The sequence below is a fragment of the Panthera tigris genome, chromosome B4 (assembly GCF_018350195.1).
Source record: "Panthera tigris isolate Pti1 chromosome B4, P.tigris_Pti1_mat1.1, whole genome shotgun sequence".
Lineage (NCBI taxonomy): Eukaryota > Metazoa > Chordata > Mammalia > Carnivora > Felidae > Panthera > Panthera tigris.
This window is the reverse complement of record NC_056666.1, coordinates 44,442,395-44,469,829: the sequence shown is the minus strand read 5'-3', so window position 1 is coordinate 44,469,829 and position 27,435 is coordinate 44,442,395. Positions and strand designations below refer to the sequence as shown.

General features: G+C 37.1%; 1 protein-coding gene across 1 annotated transcript; it reads left to right on the top strand.

The window, feature by feature from the left end:
• Positions 1-12,612: 12,612 nt before the first annotated feature.
• Positions 12,613-26,135, top strand: LOC102950942. Its single transcript, XM_042990794.1, has 3 exons — positions 12,613-12,702; positions 12,977-13,060; positions 25,922-26,135. Exons 1-3 carry the CDS (start codon positions 12,669-12,671, stop codon positions 26,050-26,052), a joined length of 249 nt encoding a protein of 82 aa, XP_042846728.1. The 5' UTR covers positions 12,613-12,668; the 3' UTR covers positions 26,053-26,135.
• The last annotated feature ends 1,300 nt before the right edge of the window (positions 26,136-27,435 follow it).

The following is a 27,435-nucleotide window of genomic DNA, read 5'->3' as shown; positions in this document are numbered from 1 at the left end:
GTAATTACAAAGGGAAAACCTTTAGTAGATACGCAAAAGATTATGATAAAAAAAGTCAAAGCATATCACTCTACAAAGTTATCAAATCACAAATGAGACAGTAAGATAATCTAGTAACTAAGGACCTACAAAATAGTCAGAAAACAGTGAACAAATGGCAACATTAAGCCCTTCCCTATGAATAATTGCTACAAATGTAAGTGGATGGAATTCTCCAGTCAAAAGACATAGCTTGGGTGAGTGGATGAAAAACAATTTCCAACAATATGCTGTCTACAAGAGACTCACTTTAGGTTTAAAGATACACATACACTGAGTAAAAGGATGAAAAAGTTTATTTCAAGCATATTGGAACTAAAAACCCGAAAAGTAGACATACATTTTTCAAACTAAATAGACTTTAAGTTAAGAATGGCCAAAACAGATAAAGAAGATCTTATAATGAGAAATGGGCCAACCCATCAAGATGATACAATTGTATATATTTGTGCACTCAATATTAGAACACATAACTATATAATGCAAATACTAACAGAACTAAAAGGGTAAATAATCAGCAATACAATTAAAATTGGATTCCTTAATGCCCCACTGTTAACAATTGATAGGTCGTCTCTGAAGAGAATCAATAAAGGGGTGCCCAGGTGACTCGGTTAAGTGACCAACTCCTGATTTTGGCTCAGGTCATGATCTCACGGTTTGTGAGTTCGAGTCTTGTATCAGGCTCTGTGCTGACAGTGTGGAGCTTGCTTGGGATTCTCTCTCTCTGCCCCTCCCATCGTCTCTCTCTCAAAATAAATAAATAAACTATAAAAAAAGGAAACTAGATTTGACAATATCATAGACCAAACGGACCTAATAAATATATACAAAGCATTCCGTCCAACATCATGATACACATTTCTCTCAAATGCACATAGAAAAATTTCTAGGATAGATCATATGGTAGGCCACAAACAGTTCTTAGGAAATTTGAAAAAGCTTGAAATCATACCAATTATCTTCTGACAACCATGGTAAAAAAGTGCAAACCAAAAACAGAAGGTTAACTGGAAAATCAATAAGGAAAGATATGTAGAAATCAAATATCACACTGATGAACAATCAATGGAACACAAAATCAAAAAGGAACTAAAAAAATGTATAATACAAACAAAAATGGAAATACAAAATCCTGAAAGTTACATGATACAGCAAAAGCATTTGTAAGAGGGAGGTTCATAGTGATGAAAGCATAGATCAAGAAAAACAATAGTTCCCAAATAAACAACCTGACTTTAGACCTCAAGGAACTAGAAGAGGAATAAAAAATAAGTCAAAGTTAGCAAAAGGAAGGAAATAATAAAGATTAGAGCAGAAACAAATGAAATAGAGAACTGGTAAACAATAGAAAAATTAACAAAATTAAAAGTTGGTTCTTTGAAAAGAGATAAAATTGACAAACCTTTAGTTAGACCAACCATGAAAGAGAGAACCCAATAAAAATATTAAAAATAAAAATGGAGACATTGCAAGTGATGTCACAGAAATACAATGGACATGAGAATACTATGAACAAGTACATGCCAACAAACTGAATGACCTAGAGAAATGGACACATTTTTTGAAATATAAAACCTACCAAGATTGAACTATAAAGAAAAAGAAATTTGAACAGACCAATAACATGTAAGGAAATCGAATCAGTGATCAAAATGAAGAAAAGTCCAGGACCAGGTGATTTCATTGGTGAGTTCTGTCAAAGATTTAAAGAATTAACGTATATCCTCAACTCTTCCAAAAAAACGAAGAGGAAGAAACACTCTGAAGCTAATTTTACAAGGCCAGCATAACCCCATTACCAAAGCCACATAAAGATCCCACAAGAAAGGAAAACTACAGGTCAATATCCATGACAAATACAGATGGGAAAATTCTCCACAAAATATTAGCAAAGCAAATTCAATAGCACCTAAAAAGATTATGTCCCACAATCAAATGTGAGTTATATTCAAGATGTAAGGATGAGCCAACATACACAAGTCAATAAACGTGTTCATCACATGAATACGGTGGAAGGTAAAAATCACAGGATCATCATAAAGATGCAAAAAAAGCATTTAATAACATACAACATTCTTTTACAGTAAAAACTCACAACATACTGGATACAGAAGGAACATATTGGAACATAATCAAGACCATATATTTACAAGCACTAGCCACCAGCATCTCAAGATAAAAGATTAAGAGGTTTTCCTCTAAGATCAGAAAGAAGACAAGAGTGTCCACTTTCACCACTCCTCATTCAACAGAATACTGGTAGCCCTAGCCAGATCAATCAGGCAAGAAAAAGAAATAACATCAGAATTGGAAAAGAAGTACTAATGTCTCTGTTGATTACATGGTCTTATATATGGAAAATCCTAATGAATCCACACACAAAAAACCTATGTTAGATGTAATCAACAGTTAAAGAGCCAGTATTTAGAAAAGAGGGCCATTGCTCAAGTGATGAAATAGTATCTGGTACAGTATTTACAATTGTAGTTACCACCCAATTAAATGTACAATAATTCTTTCCAGTCTCCAAGATCCACCCATCTTCTGCACAGGCCAAGTAAGCAAGTTGAATGAGGATGTGGTGGGAATCATCACCTCTGTATCCTTCAAGTCCTTGATGGTGGCGTTAACCTTTGCAATTCTTCCAGGGATGTAGTACTGTTTTTGTTTTACTATTTTCTTAGGTAGAGGTAGTTTTAGTGGTTTTCACTTGGTCTTTCCCACCATAGTACCCCTCACTGTATAATTCAAGGAACCAATATGGCAATTCTACTGATGAGTGTATCTATTCCAATCATACATTCTGAAGCTGATGGGTTGAGGGGCCTTCTGGGCTCACATTGAGACAAACCTTAGCTAAAACTGTATTGATCACATGACCTCTATAAAGGCCCTAGTCTGACTTCTGGACCATCATGATATTTGGGTTCTTCTAAAATTTAAGTGTCAGTTCAGAACCAATGTCCAGTAGTTCCCAAAAGGTGTGATTATTTTCTTTTCCTCAATGCAGTTTCCCTCCTAAAAGGTGGTGTTCCAGGGTAATTCCTCAAGAGGATTTGGTCTCTTCTTTATTCAGGGACTTGGGTCTATAAACTGGCTCAAATCTGGAAATTGATTGAGCAGCCATAAGTGTCTGTTTTTATTATTCAGGTTAGACACTTGTTCACTTGACCTAGAGCTTTTCTATTTATACAAATAAAGTAAGAATGTTTTAGGCTTCCCCTCTATTTCACTTCTAGGAACACCCTAGGTCTACCAGCCAATGCCATAGATCTGCACAAGCCAGATTATTCTGACTGCTGCTTTGACTCTGCTCTCCATTATGGAAACTGCACCCACCTTGCATTTGGCCACTGATGGCCACCACTTGTCCCTTGCACCTTGGGATCCAATTACTTTCATTGCATCTAGGTTTCACAATTCAATGTCTATAGTGCCCATTGTAAGGTCTGGCCTACAAAGAACAGTTATCACAGAAGTCTGCAAGAATGCTTGGGCTCATCTCATAAATTTATTTCTCAAAGTAGTGGTAAAAGGTGTGTCTTTTCTACCCTGTCTGTGTGTTTGAGTATGTCTTCAATGACAAATCCACTCTAACATTCCAATTTCCATAGGCCTTTGAATCTCTTCCTCCACATTAAATCAAGGCAGGTGTAGCATGTCTAATCTCACTATGGGCCACCTTTTGGCTCATGCTTCAGCCAACCAACTAATCAAATTGTTAGCATTACTCCTAACTCCCTGATCAGTAACATTAAGTGAAGAATGTCACTTAAATGTGATATTCTTTGTGAGCTCCTATCATTATGCAGATGGTCCCTAACTCAGAAAACTTGACTTTTGATTTTTCCACTCTGCAATGGTGCAAAAACAATGCATATTCAGTAGAAACCATACTTTAAATTTTGAACTTTGATCTTTTTCTGGGCTAATGTTTTGTGACATGATAATCTCTCAAGATGCCAGGTAGTGGCAGTGAGCTATAGGTCCCAGTGAGCCACACAATCACAAGGGTAAACAACCAATATACTTAGAGAAATCTTCTGTACCCATAAAACTACTCTGTTTTTCACTTTCAGTGCAGGGTCATCACATTACATGAAATAGCCAGCATTTATATAAAACAGGTCTTGTGTTAGATGATTTTGCCCAAGTGTAGGCTAATGAAAAGTTCTGAGCATTTTTAAATTAGGCTAGGTAAAAGGATTTGGGGGAGGTTAGGTGTATTAAATGCATTTTGGACTTGAGATATTTTCAACTTACAATGGGTTTATCAGAACATACCCCCATTATGAGTTGAAGAAGGTTTGTAATCCGCCTCATCCAACTTTATATTCCTTCCACCATTGTTCCACAATCTTAATATCCATTCTTACATACGTTTTCCGGATTTCTGTGTATACACATTTGTGTGCATATAAATACTCAGGTATTCTTTTGGAGTACAGGCTTTCTTGTCTTAATTACACCTTGAAGGGCCCACTGGGACATGAGTATAGTTATAGATGTGGAAGCAAAGGGGGGTTTTGGGGATGTGTCCTGAGGGGAATCAATCTTGTCTTGCATGGCTACTGCTTCAGGGTAGGCCATTATATTATACTGAGGTAGCACAGGGTTGATCCTCTCAGACAGGGATGGACAAGCTGTTATCAGTGAAAGTGGAGAAGGTACTACCGCGGGATCAGAGAGGACACTTCTCCTGGAGAGGGGACGCTTCATCAGGATTTCTGTGTTCAGTGTCTTCAGCTTCATAGGGTTCTTCCTGTATGTTTCCACTCCACTCCATTCCAACCCACAGGATCTCATTCTCTTCTAATCAATGCCCTCACTTTAACACTAGATATCTCATGAGGTGGAGGGTTCAATTTGCCTTGTGACCAACTAGAAGCAGGATGAGATTCTGCATTTGGTTTTCAGCAATCTCGGTCTTGTGACTGCAGGATATTAGGGTCTCCTTCTGGGGACACAGAGACTGTCAGGTTATTTATGACCTGCATAAATAATAAAATAGCTGCACCATTACACATTTCCATCAGTAGTGCACAAAAAATGCAAATTCTTCACCTCCTTGCAAACATTTATTATTTTGTGTAGTAGGCATCCTACTGAGTACAAGGAGTGTCTACTTATTTTTATTTTATTATTTTTTTAAATGTTTATTTATTTTTGAGACAGAGAGAGACAGAGCATGAGCAGGGAGGGGGCAGAGAGAGAGGGAGACACAGAATGTGAAGCAGGCTCCAGGCTCTGAGCTGTCAACACAGAGCCCGACGCAGGCTCGACGCGGGGCTCAACGCGGGGCTCAAACTCAGAACTGTGAGATCATGACCTGAGCCGAAGTCGGACGCTCAACCGACTGAGCCACCCAGGCACCCCATGTCATTTTATTTTTTAATAGTGTTTTACTGTGTTTTTTTTTTCAGGTTACTGATTTTTTTTAAGTTTTTTTTAATTTAAATTCTAGTTAGTTAACACACAGCATAGTATTAGTTTCAGGTATACAAAATAGTGACTCAACATTTCCATACATCACCCTGTGCTCATCACAAGTGCTTTCCTTAATCCCATCACTTATATAACTCATCCTCCCTGCTCCCACCTCCCATCTGAGGTTATTGATTATTCTTAAGTCATAGAATGAATTGAGAAATGTTTTCTTTATTTTAAAATTTTCTGGAAGACTGTGTAGAACTAGTAATGTTTCTTCTTTTAATGTTTAGTAGAATTCTCTGGTGAATCTGTCTAGTCTTAGAGTGTATGTGTGTGTGTGTGTGTATGTGTGTGTGTGTGAGTGTATGTAAGAGTTTTTAAGTAGAATATCATATTTTTAAATAGACATAGAGATTATTTAATCTACTTTTTTTTGATTGACCTTTGGTGGTTTGTGACTTCTAAAGATTTTTGCCTATTTCACTTAATTGGTGAAATTTATTGGTATCAAATGGTTCATAATATTCTCTTATCTTTTAATATTGTAGAATCATTAATGAGGTAATTTCATTCTTGATTTGATAATTTGTGTCTTTTCTTTTTTTTCATATCAGTCTAGCTAAGTGTCAATATTATTGATCTTCTCAAAGATCCATTTTACCAACAGCTCTTTTAAGCCTACTTTGACAGCAAGATCTAGTTAATATTATCTTCTTATATAAATTCCATTTATATATATATATTCCATATATATATTTTTTCCATATATATATACACTATAACCATTTATCTTATTCTTACAAAATAGGTTCAAAGAGAGTTTTCCATTCTATGTAATAAAATTTTGTACATTATGAATGGAAAATACCATTAGTGTGGATGTTCCTTCCACAAGATTTTAAACTATGGCGATCTTACTTCCATTTAAAATCTCAAGTGATAATGAACTCAGTATCTTTCACACTTTTGGGCAACTCAAATTTTAGAAAGGTTTGTTTTGCATTGTTGCCTGTACCAAAATGGCATTAAAGATAAGTGACTTAGAAAACAAGAGAGTCTATCTTGACATTTCTATAAAAACACAATTCAACTGAATATTATTTCATATTTTCTGCTTGAGATAGGGTATATAATGGGGAAACAAGAAAAATGGAAAGCATGAGAGGAAACAACTCTTATTTTATGGTAGTTCTGTTTCTGCTCACAGATTTAGTGAATGCTGAAGTCTTTAATGAAGAGCTTTAATGACTCTTTTTGAAACTAAGGTAAAAAGAATGCAAGAGAAGTTGTGACTGGAGAGGGCAAATCAAGGCCTAAATCTTTAGCTACTAAAGGCAAAAGTGTAACAGAAATGCTCCAAATAATGTGAGATTTAATGTACCAATGTATGTTATTGAACAAAAATTACACGTGGAAATAGTCTAAGGATCACAAATAAAGCAAACTGTCTCCCTTCATCATTTTCATTCCTGTTCACATAAGCTATTTGTTTTCGAGATAAATCACATGTCCTTATTCCTCGCCTGGTAACATTACCAAGAATTTTGGACTCATAATTTCTTCACACTCACTTAACTTTTATCATTTTTTTTTTAATTTTTTTTTTTTAACGTTTATTTATTTTTGAGACAGAGAGAGAGACAGAGCATGAACGGGGGAGGGTCAGAGAGAGAGAGAGACACAGAATCTGAAACAGGCTCCAGGCTCTGAGCTGTCAGCACAGAGCCCGATGCGGGGCTCGAACTCACTGACCGTGAGATCATGACCCGAGCCGAAGTCGGCCGCTCAACCGACTGAGCCACCCAGGCGCCCCAACTTTTATCATTTTTATTATAAAAACAAAGAAGTGGAAAGAATATATAAGAAAAATAATATAAAAAATGAAAACCTATTTTCTATGGACCTTTGCTTTTGGAATATTGTCACCAAATCTTATGCAGTCTGCCTGCTTTATTATGAAGTTCACAGAAATTTATAGACCCTGCTACTATTCTGCTTTTTTCTGTCCTACTATGTTATCAGGAAGATCTCTCTTTCTTATTGTATTTATTTATGATTTCATCTTGGGTATTTTTTTTAACATTTATTTATTTATTTAGAGAGACAGAGACAGAGCATGAGTGGAGGAGGGGCAGAGAGAGAGGGAGACACAGAATCCAAAGCAGGCTACAGGCTCTGAGCTGTCAGCACAGAGCCAGACGAGGGGCTCAAACTCAGAAACTGAGATCATGACCTGAGCTGAAGTCGGTTACTTAACCGACTGAGCCACCTAGGCACCCCTCATCTTGGTATTAAATCTTGGTTTCTACTATCTTATCATTCTTTTCACCTAATATCATTAGAGTTTTTACTTTTCTTTGAAACAGGCGAGACTTGGTGAATGTAAAAATAGTGAACATGAGTAATATTTTACTGGAACTTTACAGGATAGATAAATGATGAAGTAGAAAAGAGGTACAGGAAATATTTTAAAAAGCACGAAAAATACATTGTTATTGGGGTACAAAAGTGTGTGAAGGTTTTAAGGACAGAGAGATCTTTGTGGATAATGTCTTTATAATTGGCTAATTAATGATAGCTTCATTCCTCAAATAGTTAGAAAAATTAAAAGTAAATCCTAAAAAATAGTCATACACCCATAGTCTGACAATAATACTTTATATTTTTATTTATTGTAAATATTGTTGATAAAATATTAAAGCTATATAGTTTGATAGCTTTTCTAGAACCTATTTTATCTATTTTAGTTATGATAAATCTGGGATCTTATTTAAGGCCCTAAGAACTAAAATTGCTGAGGTATCTGGGTGGCTCAGTTGGTTAAGCATCTGACTTTGGCTCAGGTCATGATCTCATGGTTTGAGAGTTTGAGCCCCACTTGAGATTCTCTCTCTCTCTACCTCTTTCTCTTCTGTCCTTCCCATTTGTACTCTCTCTCTCAAAATACATAAACAGACTTAAAAAAAAAGAAAGAAAGTAACAAAGAAACAAAGAAAAAAAATAAAGAAATAATAATTGCTTCCATTGGTTGTTTGCCTCAAATTTTTAGAAATACATATGTATCAATTGATCTGTTAATATTAAACAGTGATAAGTAATCTATACAACTTTTAAAAACGACAGATTAATGTGGTTGATATGAAAAAACAAAACAAAATTGCTTTTGTTTCTGACTAACACTTAACTTCTAGGTCAAATAGGGCATAGAGCGGCTTACTGAATTAAACAAATAATATAGTTTTTAAAAAGATTAAAAAACAGGCAATGCATTCCTATAAACTTATGATAACTTAAACCTTAAAATTTTTTTTTTAATGTTTATTTATTTTTGAGAGAGGGAGACAGAGCATGAGAGGCGGAGGAGCAGAGAGAGAGGGAGACACAGAATCCCAAGCAGGCTCCAGGCTCTGAGCTAACAGCACAGAGCCAAAGGCAGGGCCGGAACCCACAAACCATGAGTCCATGACCGTGAGCCGAAGTTGGGTGCTTATGTGTCAGTCACCCAGGCACCCCCAACCTATGCTAACTTTTAGAGTCCATTTTCCACTTGGTTCCTTATATACACAAATGTTAGTCAATACTGCCTAATAAAGCCCAATCTCTTCATTTGCACTGAAGATATTCTAGATGCTGCTGAAGAGGATGGGACTTCCAAAGTCAGTCACTTCACTCAGCTGCTGCTTCAGAAGCACAAGGGGAATAAACTGCAGCGGGTCTTATCACCCCACAACCCGGAAGACAGCGCTGCCCTGAGAGTTTAGAGGTCGTACTCTTCACCCTCTAAAATACACGTCCAAAGTCCATGTGCTGGCTTAATCATTCCTTACCAGTGAGGTATATAATAGTTGGTAGCAAAAGAAACAATGAAATACATTTCTGTTAAACGACGTCGTTTGGCACTGGGGAATTTGACATAAGGCATAGATAGAGATGTCTGGCTGCCGTGCAGAGGAATTACACCCCGGGGCCTGGCAGATCACAGTCCATAGGCGTGCTTGAAAACCGTGTTTGCCTTTAAGAGAGAGCCCTGTCGCATGGGAAATTTGTAGAATGCTTTCTTCATTATCTCTATTCCTGTCAGAAACCTACTTCCTGAAAGCAATGAGCTAGATCTTAAAAAGAAACAGCGTGAGCCAAAGGCAAACCAGAAAAAAGAAAGCTAGAGACTTCACATGTGTTCCCACCAGTATTTAGAAGAGGATGAGGCAGTTGTGCTTTGGGAGTGATGGAAAAGGGAGCTCCAACCAGGAGAAAGTGCTTTTGAAAAGACTTCCCCTGGTGTGGCTGGCATCGAGGTGGATTTATTGTTATTACTGCACATTTCTAAGAAGACGCTTGAAGCTTCACAGCATTGGGGGCCCTTCAGATGGACAGATCAATGTGGTTGATATGAAAAAACCGTACCATATGGTTCCTGCTTTTGTTCCTGCCTAACACTTACTTGTAGGGTTAAAAAGGGCATAGAGCTGCTCACTGAATTAAACACATAATATAGTTTTAAAAATGCTTTGATAGTTTTTGCTACAAGAGGTTGAATAGATGAATTTGACTTTAATGCTTTAAAAGGAGCACAGTCAAACCTATTTAGTGTTTTAAACATGTCTCTTTCTGTCCTAATTTTTATTATGTAAAGACTCTGTTTCTTCAGGCAGTTTAAAAAGGACACAAGTAAGTAGTGCTATTATTCAAATAAGTATGTGCTATATTCAAATCATTTATCTCAATTTTTATGTATTTAGATTTACTATAATGTATTAAGCAATATGGCTATCCTTAGGATGTTTGTTAAAAACAGAGTCCAAAATGTATACACAATTTATAATATTTATTTATATATATAAATAGTAAAAATAAAGTAGTTGGTAATTTACCTTCATTTTGTAAAAAGAAAAAAAATCATGTCAAGTTGAATGTGGATATTTCCCTTTCTATTTTTATAAATTTTTACATTTATTGTTAAGCATTTCCTAACCTCATGAGATTTTGAGAATGCCTTTTTGTTTTTTTATGCTTCAAGGTAACTGCTGAAGCTCAGGTTTGTACCGATCCACAGAATGTCTGCAAACTTCAGCATTTGAGGTCTCTAGGACTCCTGTCTGACACAGAGTGCAGGAGTAAAGGAGACCCTGAGGCCAGTGGAAACCATGCGGGGGAGTATCTAATGTCACATGGCCATCGGCTATCTTTCTCCTGACACGGTCTCTCTGAGAGTCAGTCAAGCACGTCAACTAGTACCTTCTGGAGGCAGGGCAGAGGCGAAAGGCCCCCAGAGCCAGCACATCATGGTAGCTGTGATCCTGACCAAGCTCTTTTCCGGCTGTGAAATCCCAGGTACGATGAGGTATTGCAGCCAGTGAGGTTGGGTGACCCGTGCCTGTGCTGTCACATTGTCCAGCAGAGAGGGATGAAGAAGCATTTGCTATGGGAAAGCTGTGGACAAAGTTGGGAGGGCTTTGGATTGTTGCCCCAAGAACTGACTCCTGGATCCGTTAATCCATATTGAATGTTAACCTTATTCTGCAAATGAGGAAAGGAGTGGATCAGAATATTTCTGATGCAGAATATGATTTTTTTTAATCCTGAGGTGTTTAAAGGAGTATGTGATTCTTTTTTAGACAGTATAAATCTGTGATTTTTCCCCTGTTACCTCTATGGGTGCTACCTAACCGGTTAGCAATGAACTATCCAAAAGTTAAATTCTCTCTTCTTTCAGTTAAGTGTAATAAAAAAGTTTGATGCTTTGACAATAGGAGTATTTTTCTAGCAAAATAAATCCAGCTTTATATTTCCAATTTAGTTTCTTATTATTTTGTTATACAGGCAGTCAATTAAAATACAACTAAACAAAAACCGGTTAGCTAGGAATACACGACCTTAAGACAAGATATATAATTTGGCAGTTTTGTAGAGGGAATATTTATTGAAAAACAAATGACAGTGTGTATATACATTTTATCATTATTTGATGATTGTTCAAGTTTTCTGACACTATAATGTAATTAAATGGTGAAATATTAAGATCTTTTAAAAAACCAAAAACCATATCTATTGAGGAAAAACAGTTATCTGATTCTTTCTATAGTTACCAAAAATATTCTTTTGGGGAAAATGTCTTCTCCTCTTTAATCACTGTGTATTTTATTTCTAGGGGAGAGAGATTATTATGTATTTTTTGTGAAAATATTTTCTATAAGCCAAGTGTAGGTGAAGGATCATATTTTTGGATAAACATAAATAAGCTATTTTTATGACATGTATACTTGAACTGAGTATATATTTCCCTTTTAAATATAACATAATATTTTGACATATATTTACTTGAACTAGACTATCATTTAATATATTTTATGCATGTTTATTTATATATATTTATAATATAAGTTTATTTTAACTAAAGAGTATCATTTACAGTCTGACACTGGGAATACTATATATATTCCTTTAAGCTCAGTTTTCCTCATCCACAAACAGAAAAGAAATCAATCACCACTGTTAGAATTATAAGTCATGCTTCCCTCATTTAATGTTACTTCCTAAACTCCCTTTCCTTGAATCTCATGATTTTCATATTTTCCTCATACTTTAAAAAGGAGTCATGATCCACTGACTCTAAAGTTCAAGGGATAATATTAATGAATGAGCAGGGTCTGACATAAGCAATGTAGCAGGCGCAGTGTTGGTCAAATTGGTGTATGTGTGTCCTTAGTAAGAAGGGCTTACTCTATTTGGTGTCAATATAATTGCCATTTGGGCATAACACAGGCACTAAGTGATCAAACGTAATTTTCAAAAGATGATATAAGCCTAGAGTTTTAGGTGAGTATGGAATATATCAATTATTAAATTTTGGCCATGAATTCAATGATTTTGAAAGAAGTGAATGCTTAACATAACATGCCCACAAAATGGTCATGGACCATTATTTAATTGTGTAGAATCTCTGTTGTAAGGCATTACAAAGATGAAAAAAATTTTTCCCTAATATTCCCAGATATTTGCTTTAACCTGTTTATTTCAGATGATCATGCTTATCATTCATTTAGCTGTCCCTGTTACGTAATGAGAAATATTGCCATTTTAATGCCTCAGGCCACTTTGCACAGGATTCGAACTGTGTTCTTTGCCTCCAGTCCTCAAAAATGAGCGAGTAGAGAGCGACGTGCACGAATCTGATATCACCCTATTCAAGGAGACAGATGGACGAAAGATGTTCAATGGATGAAAGGAGAGGTAAAGTTTTTTGTTTGCTTTCTTATTTTGTGAAAATATGATTTCAAGTAAGAAGTGAAATTATGATAATTGGGTTTCTGTATATTTGACGTTATTTGTCCGGTTCTTCATAGATCAAGGGGTATAAGTAAATGTAAAATTCAAGGATATTTGTAATCACAGTAAAAAGGGATATTCATTTCCAATTCCAGAATGAATTCCATTTTGTTCCAACTCTGAGGGCTTTCCTAAGCTCAATGCTTACTATATATTTTTGCTTTCTGAATTTGTACAGAATTTCCACGGCGTAAGGTTGCATTAACCCTGGGAGTTACATGTTTTTTCCTCCTGCTGGCAAACACAGGCTTGAGATATATGCGTGAGTATCGGGCACACACATTTTTTTTTTTTATGAGAACAATGAGCTAGAGTGAAAAATGAGATACCATAACTGAACTTCTGCTGAGCCTTTGTAAACTATAGAGTCCTATAGAAATGTTAGTAATCATGATGGTATTTATAATATCGATGACGATGATTTTGCTATTTTGCCATCACTTAGCTTTTACACCACACAAAATAGTGTATGTCATGGCTGTAATGGCACAAAATTTTGCTGAAATGTACAGTGAGGTTTACATATATATTCATCTTTATATTTTGTGAAGGAGGAAGTTTTCCATATGACCAGAGAATTGGAAAAATCTTTCTTTGAGTAGTACACTTCTTATCATACTGCAATACTGCTTAAATCACAGAGGAATATAAGGTTGATTTATTTTTATATCACTTTTTATATTTTTCATATCAATTGTTAAAAATTTATATACAATGCTTTTTAAATATCTTCTTCCTGATTTTTTAATCCTTTGGCTCATGAATTCAGCAACAATTTCGAGGATCTTTCTGGGTCAGGGCCTTTATATGATAGATACTAAAGGTACAGGACTTTTAAAAAATCAGCACTTAATGACCTCAGTTTAAAGGGGAAGATTTTTTTTTAAATGAAACAGTTATATATTTTTTAAAGATGAGGTTAATTAATTAATTTATTTATTTGAAAGCGAGAGGGAGCACGCAAATGGGAGAGGGGCAGAGAGAGATGGGGAGAGAGAAAATCCCAAGCAGGCTCCTCACCACCAGTGCAAAACCCGGTGCTGAGCTCAAACTCATCAACCGTGAGATCGTGACCTGAGCAGAAGTCATATGCTTAACTGACTGAGCCACCGAAGCACTCCTATTTATTTTTAATGTTTTATTTATTTTTGAGAGAGAGAGAGAGAGAGCGAGAGCATGAGCTGGGGTCAGGGGCAGAAAGAGAAGGCAGAAGATCCTAAGTGGGCTCTGTGCTGACAGCAGGGAGCCTGATGAGCAGCTGGAAATCATGAACCCTAAGATCAAGACCTGAGCCGAAGTCAGACACTCAACTGACAGCCATCCAGCTGCCCGTAAACAAAGCAGTTTTTAAAATAAAATATTATTAGTCCTGGGGTAATGGCTTCAAGATATCAGCTGAATAGAATATTTCATGCTGAGGTCCAGAAAACTTTCCTCCAGGAGATAATAACTGATATGCTATAAAGGACAGGTACGACTTAATCAGGAAGCTTGGGGTAGAGAGACTACTTATCCAGGCATAGAAAACAAGAATCAAAGAACTGGATGTTTTAGGAGAATTAAGAAGTAGCTGTAAATAGGTTTGCCTAGGTATGCACGTTTTGATAATTTTAATATCTTAAGAAATTCTAGATCTGTTCTAAAAACAAAAGAAACCACTGAAAGGTTTTATGTGAGGGAAAAACATGACTCCTGTCCCATGAGGCGATAGGGATTTGGGAAAGGTCAATCTCAACAGATCGGCAAGTAGGTGGAGGGAGAAGATAACAGGATGTTTCAGGAATCAGGGTTAGTTAGAATGACTGAATTAATGTTACGAAGAAGTAATGAAGGATAGGCACCATATATGAGAAATCTTCAATGAGAAGAATTGCTAGAATATGAGTGCGTGAAGGAGACAATTGAATCAGTGATACCATTTGACATGAGGCTTACACACCTTGGTGGATGTCTTCCAAATATTAAATATTACTAAATTTTAATTACTAAAATTAAATATTACTAAATATTACTAAATAATACTAAATATTACAGAGAACACAAGAAGAACACTAAGTACGGTTTGGTGTTTGCGTAGGTGTGCTAATAATGGTAAGGAGTGAGGTGCTTGTATATATCAGTGGAGATGACCAGAAAGAATGAGATTGGTCTGTGTCTGTTAGAGTGGGTTTTAACAGCAGACACAGACCATCACCACGTACACGGTGGTATTAAAAGTCTGGAGATCAAGGAAGATGCCTGGATGAAAGATACTGGAAGATATCATAGAGGAAAGCAGAAGCTGGACCATGCTCTACCTTGTGAAACCAGGGAGAGTAGATTAGGCTAGAAGAACAAAGGTGAGGCGGGGGATCTTAGGATAAATCAACATTTAGCTGGAGGTAAAAGATGAGTAAAAACAGTGAAAAACCATGATGCTTGGTTAAACAAGTAGGTGGGAGTCCAAAACATTATGCTATCATGGAGAGAAGGCAAAGATAGTCAAGGGTTCCAAATAGTACAGGAGGATCAGGTATTATAATAGCTAGAAGTAAGCTTATTAAATTTGGCAAGAAAGAGGCCGAAATATTTTCTAGAGTAGCTCCAGTGGGATAGTGGGTATGGTCAAAGCCTGACTGTAACGGCTAAAACTCATTCACAAATTAGGAAGCAGAGACAGTGAATACAGAAAAGTATTTTTTCAGTTATGACTAAGTGAAACATTTACCAAGCCTTGTAAATAAGTGGATCTATACGATCTCGAACATTGTTAAAGGGAGTATAACCTGATACAAGCACGTTGTCAGTTTGGTACTATCTTCTAAAACTCAACATGATTCAGTAATTCTCACCCTAAGTGTATATCCAACAGATATACTTGCACATACACAGAAATGAACATCTACAGAACAGTTTGTAGCAGTGCCATTCACAACATCGAACATCTCACAACCACTCAAAAGATCACTAATGGGAGAGTAAATGAGATCTCTGCAATTGATTTACCAATGGAATTTATGTGACAATCAAAACAACGACAATTTTATCCAACAATATGCATGAATTTTACCAAAAGCATATGAAATGGAAAAAAAAGGCAAGAGCACAAACATATGTGTATGTCCTGATACATTTTTATCAGCTGAAATAGTTAAAAATGAATCAATACATAAAGAAGGAATAATACTGTATGTAAAACGTATGAAGGGAGTAATTGAAATGTGCATTGGTTACAGCATGTGAGAGAAGTAGGGAGATGAGATGAAATGACTACCAAACTAAATAAATGTAATGCTTAAGGTCCTGGCTACAATTTAGGGTAGCTAACAACTTGCTAACTAAGGAAGAAAAACCAGTTCTGACAGCAATGTGGTAAGTGTCTCATGAATGGAGGAATGTGAATAATCTTATGCTAACACCCAATCTGACAGTAAAGAAAAGAACTCTGTTACAAAAAATATGAAAAAGAAAGGACAGGAACTTTGTGGGAAAGCTGACTTGAGATGATCATATGCAAGAGAAGGGAACCATGAGAAGGAAATTGTGGAGGGTTCAAGAGAGAAAATGACAGTAGGAGATCAAGATCACCAAAGATTCGATACGGGATGAAATCCAGAGCAGGGGTGAGAGTTTCATACTTGTTCAATGCAATGCACATTTTTTTCTGGGGTAGAGTGAGAGATACCTGTGTATCTGTAGGAGGAGGTGCAGTAAGGTGAGGAGAAAGTATCCTTGCTGGTGACTGTTTCCATGCAAAGGAGCAGATGAGGCCATGTTCTGAGAGGAAGGGGCAAGGAGGTGCACCAGATAATTTAAAGTATAAATACTTGAAATAGCTGTTGAATTGAGAAAAGAGTGTGACTCAGTAACTATACTGAGTAATATTGAGTGGTGAAATGGTGAAGAAAACTGTAAGCTTTGGTCAGCATTAGTTTGTATGTGTACAGTTTTGTGATTTTTTGTCATTTGAGTTGCAGAAACTTGTGTTTCAAAATTGGCCATTTCTGTATATTTAAAATTTTTGTTTTTATTTTTCAAGGAGGCCCCACACCCAACCCCCATGACCCTGAGATCAAGAGTGGCTTGCTCTATGGACTGAGCCAGCCAGGAGCCCCAGTGAAGTTGACTATTTTTAGAGGCGCATAAATACCATGTTGCAATCTTCTTAGAGGTCCTGCCAAAATTAGTTCTATACCATGTGTCCTTGGATAGACAAAAAGGAAAGGACAAGGGAATTGGTTAGTCACAAGAAATGGTAGTATTTAGGTTCTTGAGGTCTTAATATCTCTCTTTCTCTCTTTTTGTTTTTTGTTTTTTTTGAATGTCTTTATTTTTGAGAGAGAGATAGAGAGAACACAGGAGAGTGGGGGTGGGCAGAAGGGGGGGGGCAAGAGGATCCAAAGAAGGCTTCGGGCTGTCAGCACAGAGCCCGATGTGGGGCTCGAACTCATGGATCGTTAGATCATGACCTGAGCCAAAGTTGGACACTTAACCGACTAAGCCACCCAGGTGCCCCATTGACACTTCAACATATTTTAACCTAACATTTTCTCTGGTTGTACTTTCATTTAATCAGCAACATTCACTATGCCATTTAGAATTAGAGTGATTATAATAAAGTGATCTATTACAAGCATTCAAGACCTTAATTTTATAATATGAATTGAAGTTTTTCATAGGTATTCTGGTGCCACCAGGCAAGATATGAAAAAAACAGAAGAAAAAAATGCTTCCTTAGCGGAAGTTGGAGATCACTCAATTCACTGTAATCAATTCAGTACAGGTATGTACTGAATAATTACACTAGTAGTTTACAGATTTTTTTTCCATGGAATGACCCCATATGTCAAAATGAACCCATTTTGATATATAACTTTAAAACTTTACATTGAACTTAGTTAGGCTCTTTAATTTTGCTGACCTTTTTAAAAAATCAAATCCATTTTCTTTATTATAGCTAATTGAACTGTTGCCTTTCACGAAGTCATTTTGATTTGATTGAGTGATTTATGCCTGTGATGAATTTTCTCCAATATAGATCCCTTGGAATTAATACCATTCTCTTATATTCACTTTGGTGGATTTCTTCTGAAGGGAGAACTGCTTCGTATTGGAGCAGTGTATCTGTAGTTGGGAAGTCATGATTTCTTAGTGTAATCTGAGCAATGGTCTGAGGTCTGAGACATGATCTCTGGCCCCACAGTTTGGCCAAAACTATTCCCAACAGACTTTTGGGATACAGGAAAACCACCTATTTTTTTCATCATTCAGTGTGAAGTAAGGAAGAAATACAGGGAAAGGAAAGGTCTCTAAGTTGTCTCATGGTTGAGGATCATGCGGCTTTTGTTTCAAGATAAAGACCATGACTCATTCGGTTATTTTTTCTTTTTTCTTTTATTTAAATCCAAGCTAGTTAACATACAGTGTAGTAATGGTTTCAGGAACAGAATTTAGTGATTCATCATGTACATATGTAACACCCAGTGCACATCCTAAGTGCCCTCCTTAATGCCATTCACCAATTTAGCCCATCTCCCCACCCAAACCCCTCCAGTGACCCTCAGTTTGTTCTCTGCATTGAAATATCTCTTATGGTTTGCCTCCCTCTCTGTTTTTTATCTTATTTTTCTTCTCTCCCCCTATGTTTATCTGTTGTGTTTCTTAAATTCCACATTGAGTGAAATCATATGATACTTGTCTTTGATTGACTTATTTTGCTTAGCATAATACACTCTAGTTCCATCCACATTGCTGCAAATAGCAAGATTTAATTCTTTTTGATGGCTAATATTTCATTATATATATGTGTGTGTGTATATATATACATATATATATATGTATACACACACACACACACACATATATACACCACATCTTTATCCATTCATCGATGGACATTTGGTCCATTTCCACAGTTTGGCTATTGTTGATAGTGCTGCTATAAACATTGGGTGCACGTTCCCCTTCAGCATTTTTGTGTCCTTCGGATAAACACCTAGTAGTGCAGTTGCAGTAGTGCAGAACTGCATAGGGTCATAGGGTAGTTCTATTTTTAATTTTTTTGAGGAACCTCCATTCTGTTCTCCAGTGGCTGCCCCAGTGTGCATTCCCACCAGCAGTGCAAAAGGGTTCCCCTTTTTCCACATTATTGCCAACATCTGTTGTTGCCTGAATTGCTCATTTTAGCCATTCTGACAGGTGTGAGGTGGTATTTCATTGTGGTTTTGATTTGTATTTCCCTGATGATGAGTGATGTGGAGCATCTTTTCATGTGACTGTCAGTCATCTGATGTCTTCTTTGGAAAAGTGTGTGTTCATATCTTTTGTCCATTTCTTCACTGGATTATTTGTTTTTTTGGGTGTTGAGTTTGATAAGTTCTTTATAGACTTTGGATACTAGCCCTTTATCTGATATGTCATTTGCCAATATCTTCTCCCATTCTGTCGGTTGCCTTTTCGTTTTGTGGATGCTTTCCTTCACTGTGCAGAATCTTTTTACCTTGATGAGGTCCCAATAGTGCATTTTTGCTTTTATTTCCCTTGCTTCTGGAGACATGTCTAGTAAGAAGTTTCTATGGCCGAAGTCCGAGAGGTTGTTGCCTGTTTTCTCCTCGAGGATTTTGATGGTTTCCTGCCTTACGCATCTCATCCATTTGAGTACATTTTTATGTATGGTGTCAAAAAGTGGTCCAGGTTCATTTGCATGTCACTGTCCAGTTTTCCCAACACCATTTGCTGATGAGACTGTCTTTTTCCACTGTAGTGTCTATGCCTGCTTTGTCCAAGATGAGTTGGTCATACATTTGTGGGTCCATTTCTGGGTTCTCTGTTCTGTTCCATTGATCTATGTGTCTGTTTTTGTGTCAGTACCGTACTGTTTGATGAAAACAACTTTGTAATACAGCATGAAGTCTGGAATTATGATGCCTCCAGCTTTGGTTTTCTTTTTAAATATTCCTTTGACTATTTGGGTCTTTTCGGGTTCCATACAAATGTTAGGATTGTTTGTTCTCTCTCTGTGAAGAATGCTGGTGTTATTTTGATAGGGATTGCATTGAATATGTAGATTGCTTTGGGTAGTATCGGCATTTTAACAATATTGTTTTCTAACCCATGATTATGGAATGAAGACAATGACACATTTCAAGGAAAATGGTACTGTTGTCGAAAAAGCTGTTATCACTTTTCAAAAGAAGAGGAAACTTGGGAGAGGAGCAAGGTGGCATGCCAGGATCTGCAGTCTAGTCTCATGAAGATTGATACTAAAGAGGAGCAAGTACGTCTACTCTACTAAACCTGAGTAAATGCTTTCTGGGAAATTTGTATGTCTTGAGCTAGGATAATTGTTAGAATTGCCTCCGGTATAATTTGGCCACTTTGTTTGGAAGCACTTGTTAACTGGTGCAGATGTCTCTGCCGAGGAGGAGACACAGAGACCTGATGTAACAGAGACCTGGAAGAACCATTGTTTTCAGCCAGGGAAATGGTGGACGTGAGATGTTTTTCAGTCTTTTTAGTCTAGGTGTTGCATCTTCCCATTTTAGTATACATCAGATAGTTCAGTATTTAGCTTCTCAAGGCTCATACAGGGTGAAAGAAAAAGCAGCCTGAAGGAGACAATTTCGTATTGTACTCGGTTCTGTTCCTTCATCAGTATTTGGGACTGATCACACTTCTTTTTTTTTTTTTTTTAAGCTTATTTATTTTGAGTGAGAGACGGTGTGAGTGGGGGAGGGGCAGAGAGAGAGAATCCCAAGCAAGCTGTCAGCGTCGGTGCAGAGCCCAAGGGGCTCAAACTCACAAGTGTGAGATTATAACCTGAGCTGAAGTCGGCTTAACCGATTGAGCCACCCAGGAGCCTTGGGACTGATCACACTTCTTAAACTTTTTTTAATGTTTGTTTATTTTTAAGAGGGGGGAGAGGGGCAGAAACAGGGACACACAGAACTTGAAGCAGGCTCCAGGCTCTGCACTGTCAGCACAGAACCAGACGCTCGAACTCACAAAGTGAGAGAACATGACCTGAGCTGAAGTTGGACGCTAACCGATTGAGCCACCCAGGCACAGCAAGATGAGACTTTTAAGGCAAGATAAGACTCATTTTCATAGCCATGAGAAAAAAGGATGAAAAATAAAGAGACTGAATGTAGTTGCAATGATTGTTTAAAAACGTATTTTGGGGGGGGGGGTGCCTGGATGGCTCAGTTGGTTAAGTGGCCAACTTTGGCTCAGGTCTTGATCCCACAGTTCATGAGTTCAAGCCTCGCATCGGGCTCTGTGCTGACAGCTCAGAGCCTGGAGCTTGCTTCTGATTCTGTCTCCCTCACTCTCTGTTCCATCCCCCACTCACACTCCATTTCTCTCTCAAAAATAAATAAATATTTAAAAAATATATAAAAAGAAAGAAATGAGGTCAAAATTCCTGCTGTATGGATTTATTCTTAAGAATAATAATGGGGGAATGACTAGTCTTTACCATGGTGCAGAGTTATGCTTGGAAAGAAACCATGTCCAAGGTGCATTTCTCAGGTGCTGATAATATGGAGTGTAATAATCTGGGTGCTGGTTACAGGGTGTTGTAGTGATTCCCTGGGCTGCCATGACAACTACCACAACCTGGGTGTCTTTGAACAACGTGCATTTAGTTTTTCATTGTTGTGGAGGTGAGAAGTTTAGAATTGCAGTGGCAGGGCCAAGCTCCATTTGAGACTATTTTACTCCATTGGAGTAAATTTTTCCTCTCCTCTTCCCAGCTTTTGGTGGTTGTGGGTGATCCTTGGTGTTTCTTGGTTTGTCTCTGTGTCACCCCATCTTTCCCTTGTCATCACAGGGCATTCTTCTTCTCTGTCACTGTTCACATGTCCTCCTCCTTATAAGGAGACTCACCATATTTGATTTGCCCCCTCCCTAATGACCTCATTTTAACTTGATTACATCTCTAAAGACCTTATTTCCAAATAAGGTCATACAAGTAGTGGGAACTAGAATTTCAGCATATTTATTTTTACCTTTGTTTCTTGTGCTTTTGGTGTCCTATCTAAAAAAGTCATTACCATGACCAAGGCCAGGAGCTTTTACTATAGGTTTTCTCCATGCAGTTTTATGGTGTCATGTCTTATGTTTTGGCCTTTAATTCATTTTGAGTCAATTTTGAGTTTAAGATAGGGGTCCGGTTTCAGTGTTCTACATGTTTGTCCAGTTTTCCCAACACCATTTACTGAAGAGATTATCCTTTCCCCACTGAGTTTTCTTGGCTTACTTGTAAATATCAGTAGGGTCTCTATGCATGGGTTTGTTTTGGGGCCCTTGATTCTGTTCCATTAGTCTATTTTTACGCCAGTACCATGCTATTTTGATTATTATTGCTTTGTAGTATAGTTTAAAATCAGGAATTGGGATGCCTCCAGTTTTGTTCTTCATCTCAGGAATGCTTTGTCTACTGAAGTTCTTTTATTGTTTCAAATAAATTTTAGGATTGTCTTCTCTATCTTTGTGAATATGCCATTAGAAATTCGATAGGGATTACACTGAATGTGTGCATGGCTTTTTGAGGTTGTTGTTGTATGTTTCCTTTGTCATAGACAAAGGTTAAGCCTCTGTCTCTTGGTATCTGCTCAGGTCATTATCTCAAGGTTTGTGGGTTCAAGCCCCATATCAGGCTCTGTGCTGACAGTGTGAAGTCTGCTTAGAATTCTCTCTCTCTCCCTCTTTCTCCTCTCTCTCCCACTTGTGATCTCTCACTCTAGCAAAGTAAATAAATCAACTTAAAAAAATAAAAAAAAAAAAGAAATGAGACAGAGAGATAGACTTCCCCATACAAACAAAACTTAAGGGAGTTCTTCACTACTAGACTTGGCTTGCAGAGAAATCAGACAGATCAGTAAAGAAAACAGAAGTCTTGAAAAACACTTCGATCCAACACACCTAGGAGTCTTGTAGACAACAGTCTACTCACAACAGAATCCACATTTTTCTCAAGTGCACATGGAACTTCTCTAAGGTAACAGAATCTGTATGACCATCAGTAGTCAAAACAATCTTGGAAAAGAAGACAAAGGATACACATAAACTTCAGGAGCAGGTTTTCCCTATAGAAGTAGGGAAATGGGCTTGGGAAGGAGTTCAAGGACCTTCCCACTAGATCTGAATCTAAAGTACATGGAAAAATACCAGTATCTATTCCATGTTTAAAGTTTTTAAAGTTAGTACCTGTGTTTGTTATATGGCTTTTTATACCTTCTCTGTGTTAGAAATAGTTTGAAGTAACAAAATATAACCTTTATAGAATTAAAAGGAAAAATAGACACATCTATGATTATAGCTGGACACTATAATTAAAAATTAAATTTATTTTTTAAATTTTTTCAATGTTTAGTTTTTTTGTTTTTTTTTTGAGAGAGAGAGACAGACAGAGTTCGAGCAGAGGATGGGCAGGGAGAGAGCGACACACAGAATCCAAAGAAGCCTCCTGGCTCTGAGCTGTTAGCACAGAGCCCTATGTGGGGCAAACTCAAGAAGCAGGAGATCATGACCGGAGCCAAAGTCAGATGCTTAACCGACGGAGCCACCTAGGCGCCCCAAGACTCCTTTCTTAATACTCAATAATTACATTCACAAAACCAGTAAGGATAGTGAGGACTTGGATAGTGTTATCTACCAAACTGACCTGAATGGCATTTATGGAATTCTCCAGTCAACAATAGAAGAATGCACATTCTGTTGAAAGCACGTAGAGCATTAAAATATTTTTAAACCACGGTTAGTCCTTAATAGTAGTCTCAACAAATTAAAAAAAAAAAAATGAAGTCACACAGATTAGAGATCACTCAGTGGATTCATTCTAGAACCAATAACAGGAAAATATTTGAAAAGTTTCACAATGTTTGACAATTAAACAATACCTTTGGAAATAATGCATAGGTCAGACAAAATCATGAAGAAAATTTAAACAATATCTTTTCTGTTTGTTTTAGAGGAAAAATTTTGAATAGTTTGAATTGGATGAAAAGAAATCAACAAGATAGTAAAATATGTGGGATGCAGTGAAATCAATGTTTACAGGGAAATGTATAACATTCAATGCTTACATTTGAAGTAATTTTTCTAATCAATCAATAATTGCAACTTCTTTTAATTTTTACTGAGATGCTTTTATTTTATTTTCAAAATATAATTTATTGTCAAGTTGGCTAATATATAGTGTATATAGTGTGCTCTTGGTTTTGGGGGTAGATGCCCATGATTCATCCCTTGCATTCAAGACCCAGTGCTCATCCCACAAGTGCCCTCCTCAATGCCCATCACCCATTTTCTCCTCTCCTCTGCCCCTCCCATCAACACTCAGTTTGTTCTCTGGATTTAAGAGTCATTCATGGTTTTCCTCCCTCCCTTTGTTTTTAACTATTTTTTCCCCCTTCCCTTCCCCCATGGTCTTCTGTTAAGTCCCTCAAGTTCCACATATAAGTGAAAACATATATCTGTCTTTCTCTGACTGACTTATTTCACTTAGCATAATACCCTCCAGTTCCATCCTCATTGCTGCAAATATAATCACAACTTCTATGGGGCACCTGGGTGGTTCAGTGGGTTGAGCGTCCCACTTTAGCTCAGGTCTTGATCTTGTGGTTCGCAGGTTTGGGCCCCGCATCGGGCTCTGTGCTGACAGCTCAGAGCCTGGAGCCTGCTTCAGATTCTGCATCTCCCTCTCTCTCTCTCTCTGCCCCTCCCCTGCTCATGCTCTGTCTCTCAAGAATAAATAAACATTAAAAATAAATAATTGCAACCTCTGCCTTGAAAACCTAGAATAAGAAAAGGAAATAAAACCCAAATCAAGTGAAGGGAAGAAGTCATAAAATGAAGAGCAGGAATCAGTGAAGTCGGAAATAAAAGAAATAATAAAAGAAATGTACAGTAAGCTTTGAAAAGGCCCACAACATTGATAAACCCATAGCCAGGCTGATCAAGAGAAAGAACAGGCATAAATCACCAATACGAGGAATAAGAGTGACATTATTACAGACATTGAAGGATTCACCGACAATTATAGGGGAATATTATGCAGAAGTTTTTGCCAATAAATTCTAAAACCTAAAAGACATTGATTTCTTGAAAAAATTGATGTTTCAAAACACACTCAAGAAGAATTTGATAATCTGGATGTCATTTTATATCTAAAATGAGCTAGCTATTCAATTTGTAGTTAAAACATTCCAGAGAGAACCCCAGATGGCTTCTGGGTGGATTCCAGGAAATACTTACGGAATAAAAATAAAATTTAAAAAGAAAAAAAAAACTCTTCCAGGAAACAGACAAAATTAGAAAATATTCCAACTCATTCTGTGAGGCCAGTGTTCCTTGGATAGTGAAACCCAATAGACAAGAATCCACAGCCTGTATGCACAAAACATAGGCAAAAATCCTTAACAAATAGTTCATTGAATCTCATAGAGCAATTTATTGAAAAGATTACGCATCGTGATGGAGTCGGATTTACTCCGCATATGCAAGATTAACGAATTGGGGTGATTTACCTGATTGATAGGCTAAGGAAGGAAAACTACAGGATAACCTTAGAAGATGCAGATAAAGCACCACAAATTCACCATCATTTCATGATACATCATCTCAGTAAACTAGGAATAAGTGAGATTTTCCTCAACATGATAATGACATTTAAGAAAACAAACCCTCCAGGTAATATTATACTTAGCAGTGAAAGATTAAGTACTTTCCTTTAACACTGGTAATGAGGCAAAGATATCTGCACTCACCACCCCTCTTCACCATCCGAAGGGAGGCCATTTCAGTTCAAAGCAAGAAATAAAAAAGGGATACAGATTGGAATGCAAAAGGACATAATTGACAACATAGAAAACCTTAAAGTTTTGCCCATATCCCCCTAAAACTAATAAGTGGGTTTAGTCCAGTTTCAGATCAAGGACAGTATGTAAAAACAGTTTGTTTCCATAGGCTAAAATTAAGCTATTGGAAATTGAAATAAACAAAAATACCATTTACAATAGTATTGTCATATGCTAGACCCCAAGATCTGACTTTTACTGCCCATCAGCTTATACTCCCCGACCTTTGTCCCACAATTCCCCTAAGCAAATCTTCTTTCCAGTTTCTCTCTTAACTCTGGCAGGTGGAAAGCAATACCACCCCCAAGCAATAGCGACTGTCTTCACAAAACCTTCAGTCTGCCTAGATCATCTGGACCAGTTTGAGTGTAACCCGACTCACACCCGCTCAGACAGATCATGGAGTGACGTCTAGAATGATTGATAATATCTGTACCTCATAATACGAAAATCTTCCCCCAAGGAGGAGCACAAACCTTATTTACGTAACACACAGTGTGTGTGGAGGCCTGTTTTCTTAAGGTGCATGTGTGACCCCATGTGCTTCTCTACATATGGTGATGTGGATCCTCTTTTTCATCCTAGCTCTAAAAAAAAGGAACCTATTCTCCATTGCTTTGCGTGTCACGACTTTAGTTACTCCCCATGATGTCCTTATTTACTGCAAATAAAGTTTCCTTTGTGTGACAACTCACTTGGTGTAGTTTCTATCTGTGACTCACCAAGGAGCAAACTCACTTTGGTTTGGGTACAGTATCACATAAAGTGCATATATACCAAAACATATGTACCATCTATATGCTGAAAATTATAAAACACCAATAAGAGAAATTAAAGAAGACAAATAGAGGACTTCGGCTCAGGTCATGATCTCTCAGTCTGTAAGTTCAAGCCCTGCATCAGGCTCTGTGCTGATAGCCCTGGAGCCTGCTTTGGACTCTGTGTCTCCCTCTCTCTCTCTGACCCTTCCCTGCTCACACTCTGTCTCTGTCTCTCAAAAATAAATAAACATTAAAAACATTAAAAAAAAAAGAAGATAAATAAATTGATAACTATACTATGTTCCTAGATGGGAAGCCTCAATATGGTTATAACTTCACTTCTCCCTAAACTAATCTATGATTTAAGTCAATCCAAATCAGAAACCCAGTAAGATTTTATTTGGTAGAAACTTACATACTGATTTTACTTTTTAAAATACTTTGTTTTTAGAATCATTTTAAATGTACAGAAAAAAATGCAAAGATAGTACAGAGTGTCCAAATACTCTGCATGCAATCTATATTTACATGCTATATTAGTATTGCATATTTGTTATAATTAAGAAACAAAAACTAGTATCTTTTTATTACTTAAAATGCATAATTTACTCACATTTTCTATTCCTGGATCCCATCCAGGTTACCACATGCCAGTTAGCTGCCCTGTCTTCTTAAGTTCCCCCTTGGTGTTACAGATTTTCCTTGTTCTTAACAATCTTGATAGTTTTGAGGAGGACATTCTGGATATTTATAAAATATCCCTCAGTCTGATATTTTTCTCATGAGTAGACTGGGGCCATAAGTTTGGGGCGGAAGCCGACACAGGTCCAGAGCCACTTTTATCACATTGTATCAAGAGTGCATGCTATGAATATGGCCTGTCACTGTTGATAACTTTGTTCAGTGTGGTAATATTTGTCAGGTGTTCCATTGTAAAGCTATTCTTTGTTTTCCCTTCCATATGATTCTATAATGATTTTTTGGAAGGAAATCATTATGTGCAATGCATACTTACAGAGCGATGAGTTAGGCCCTTC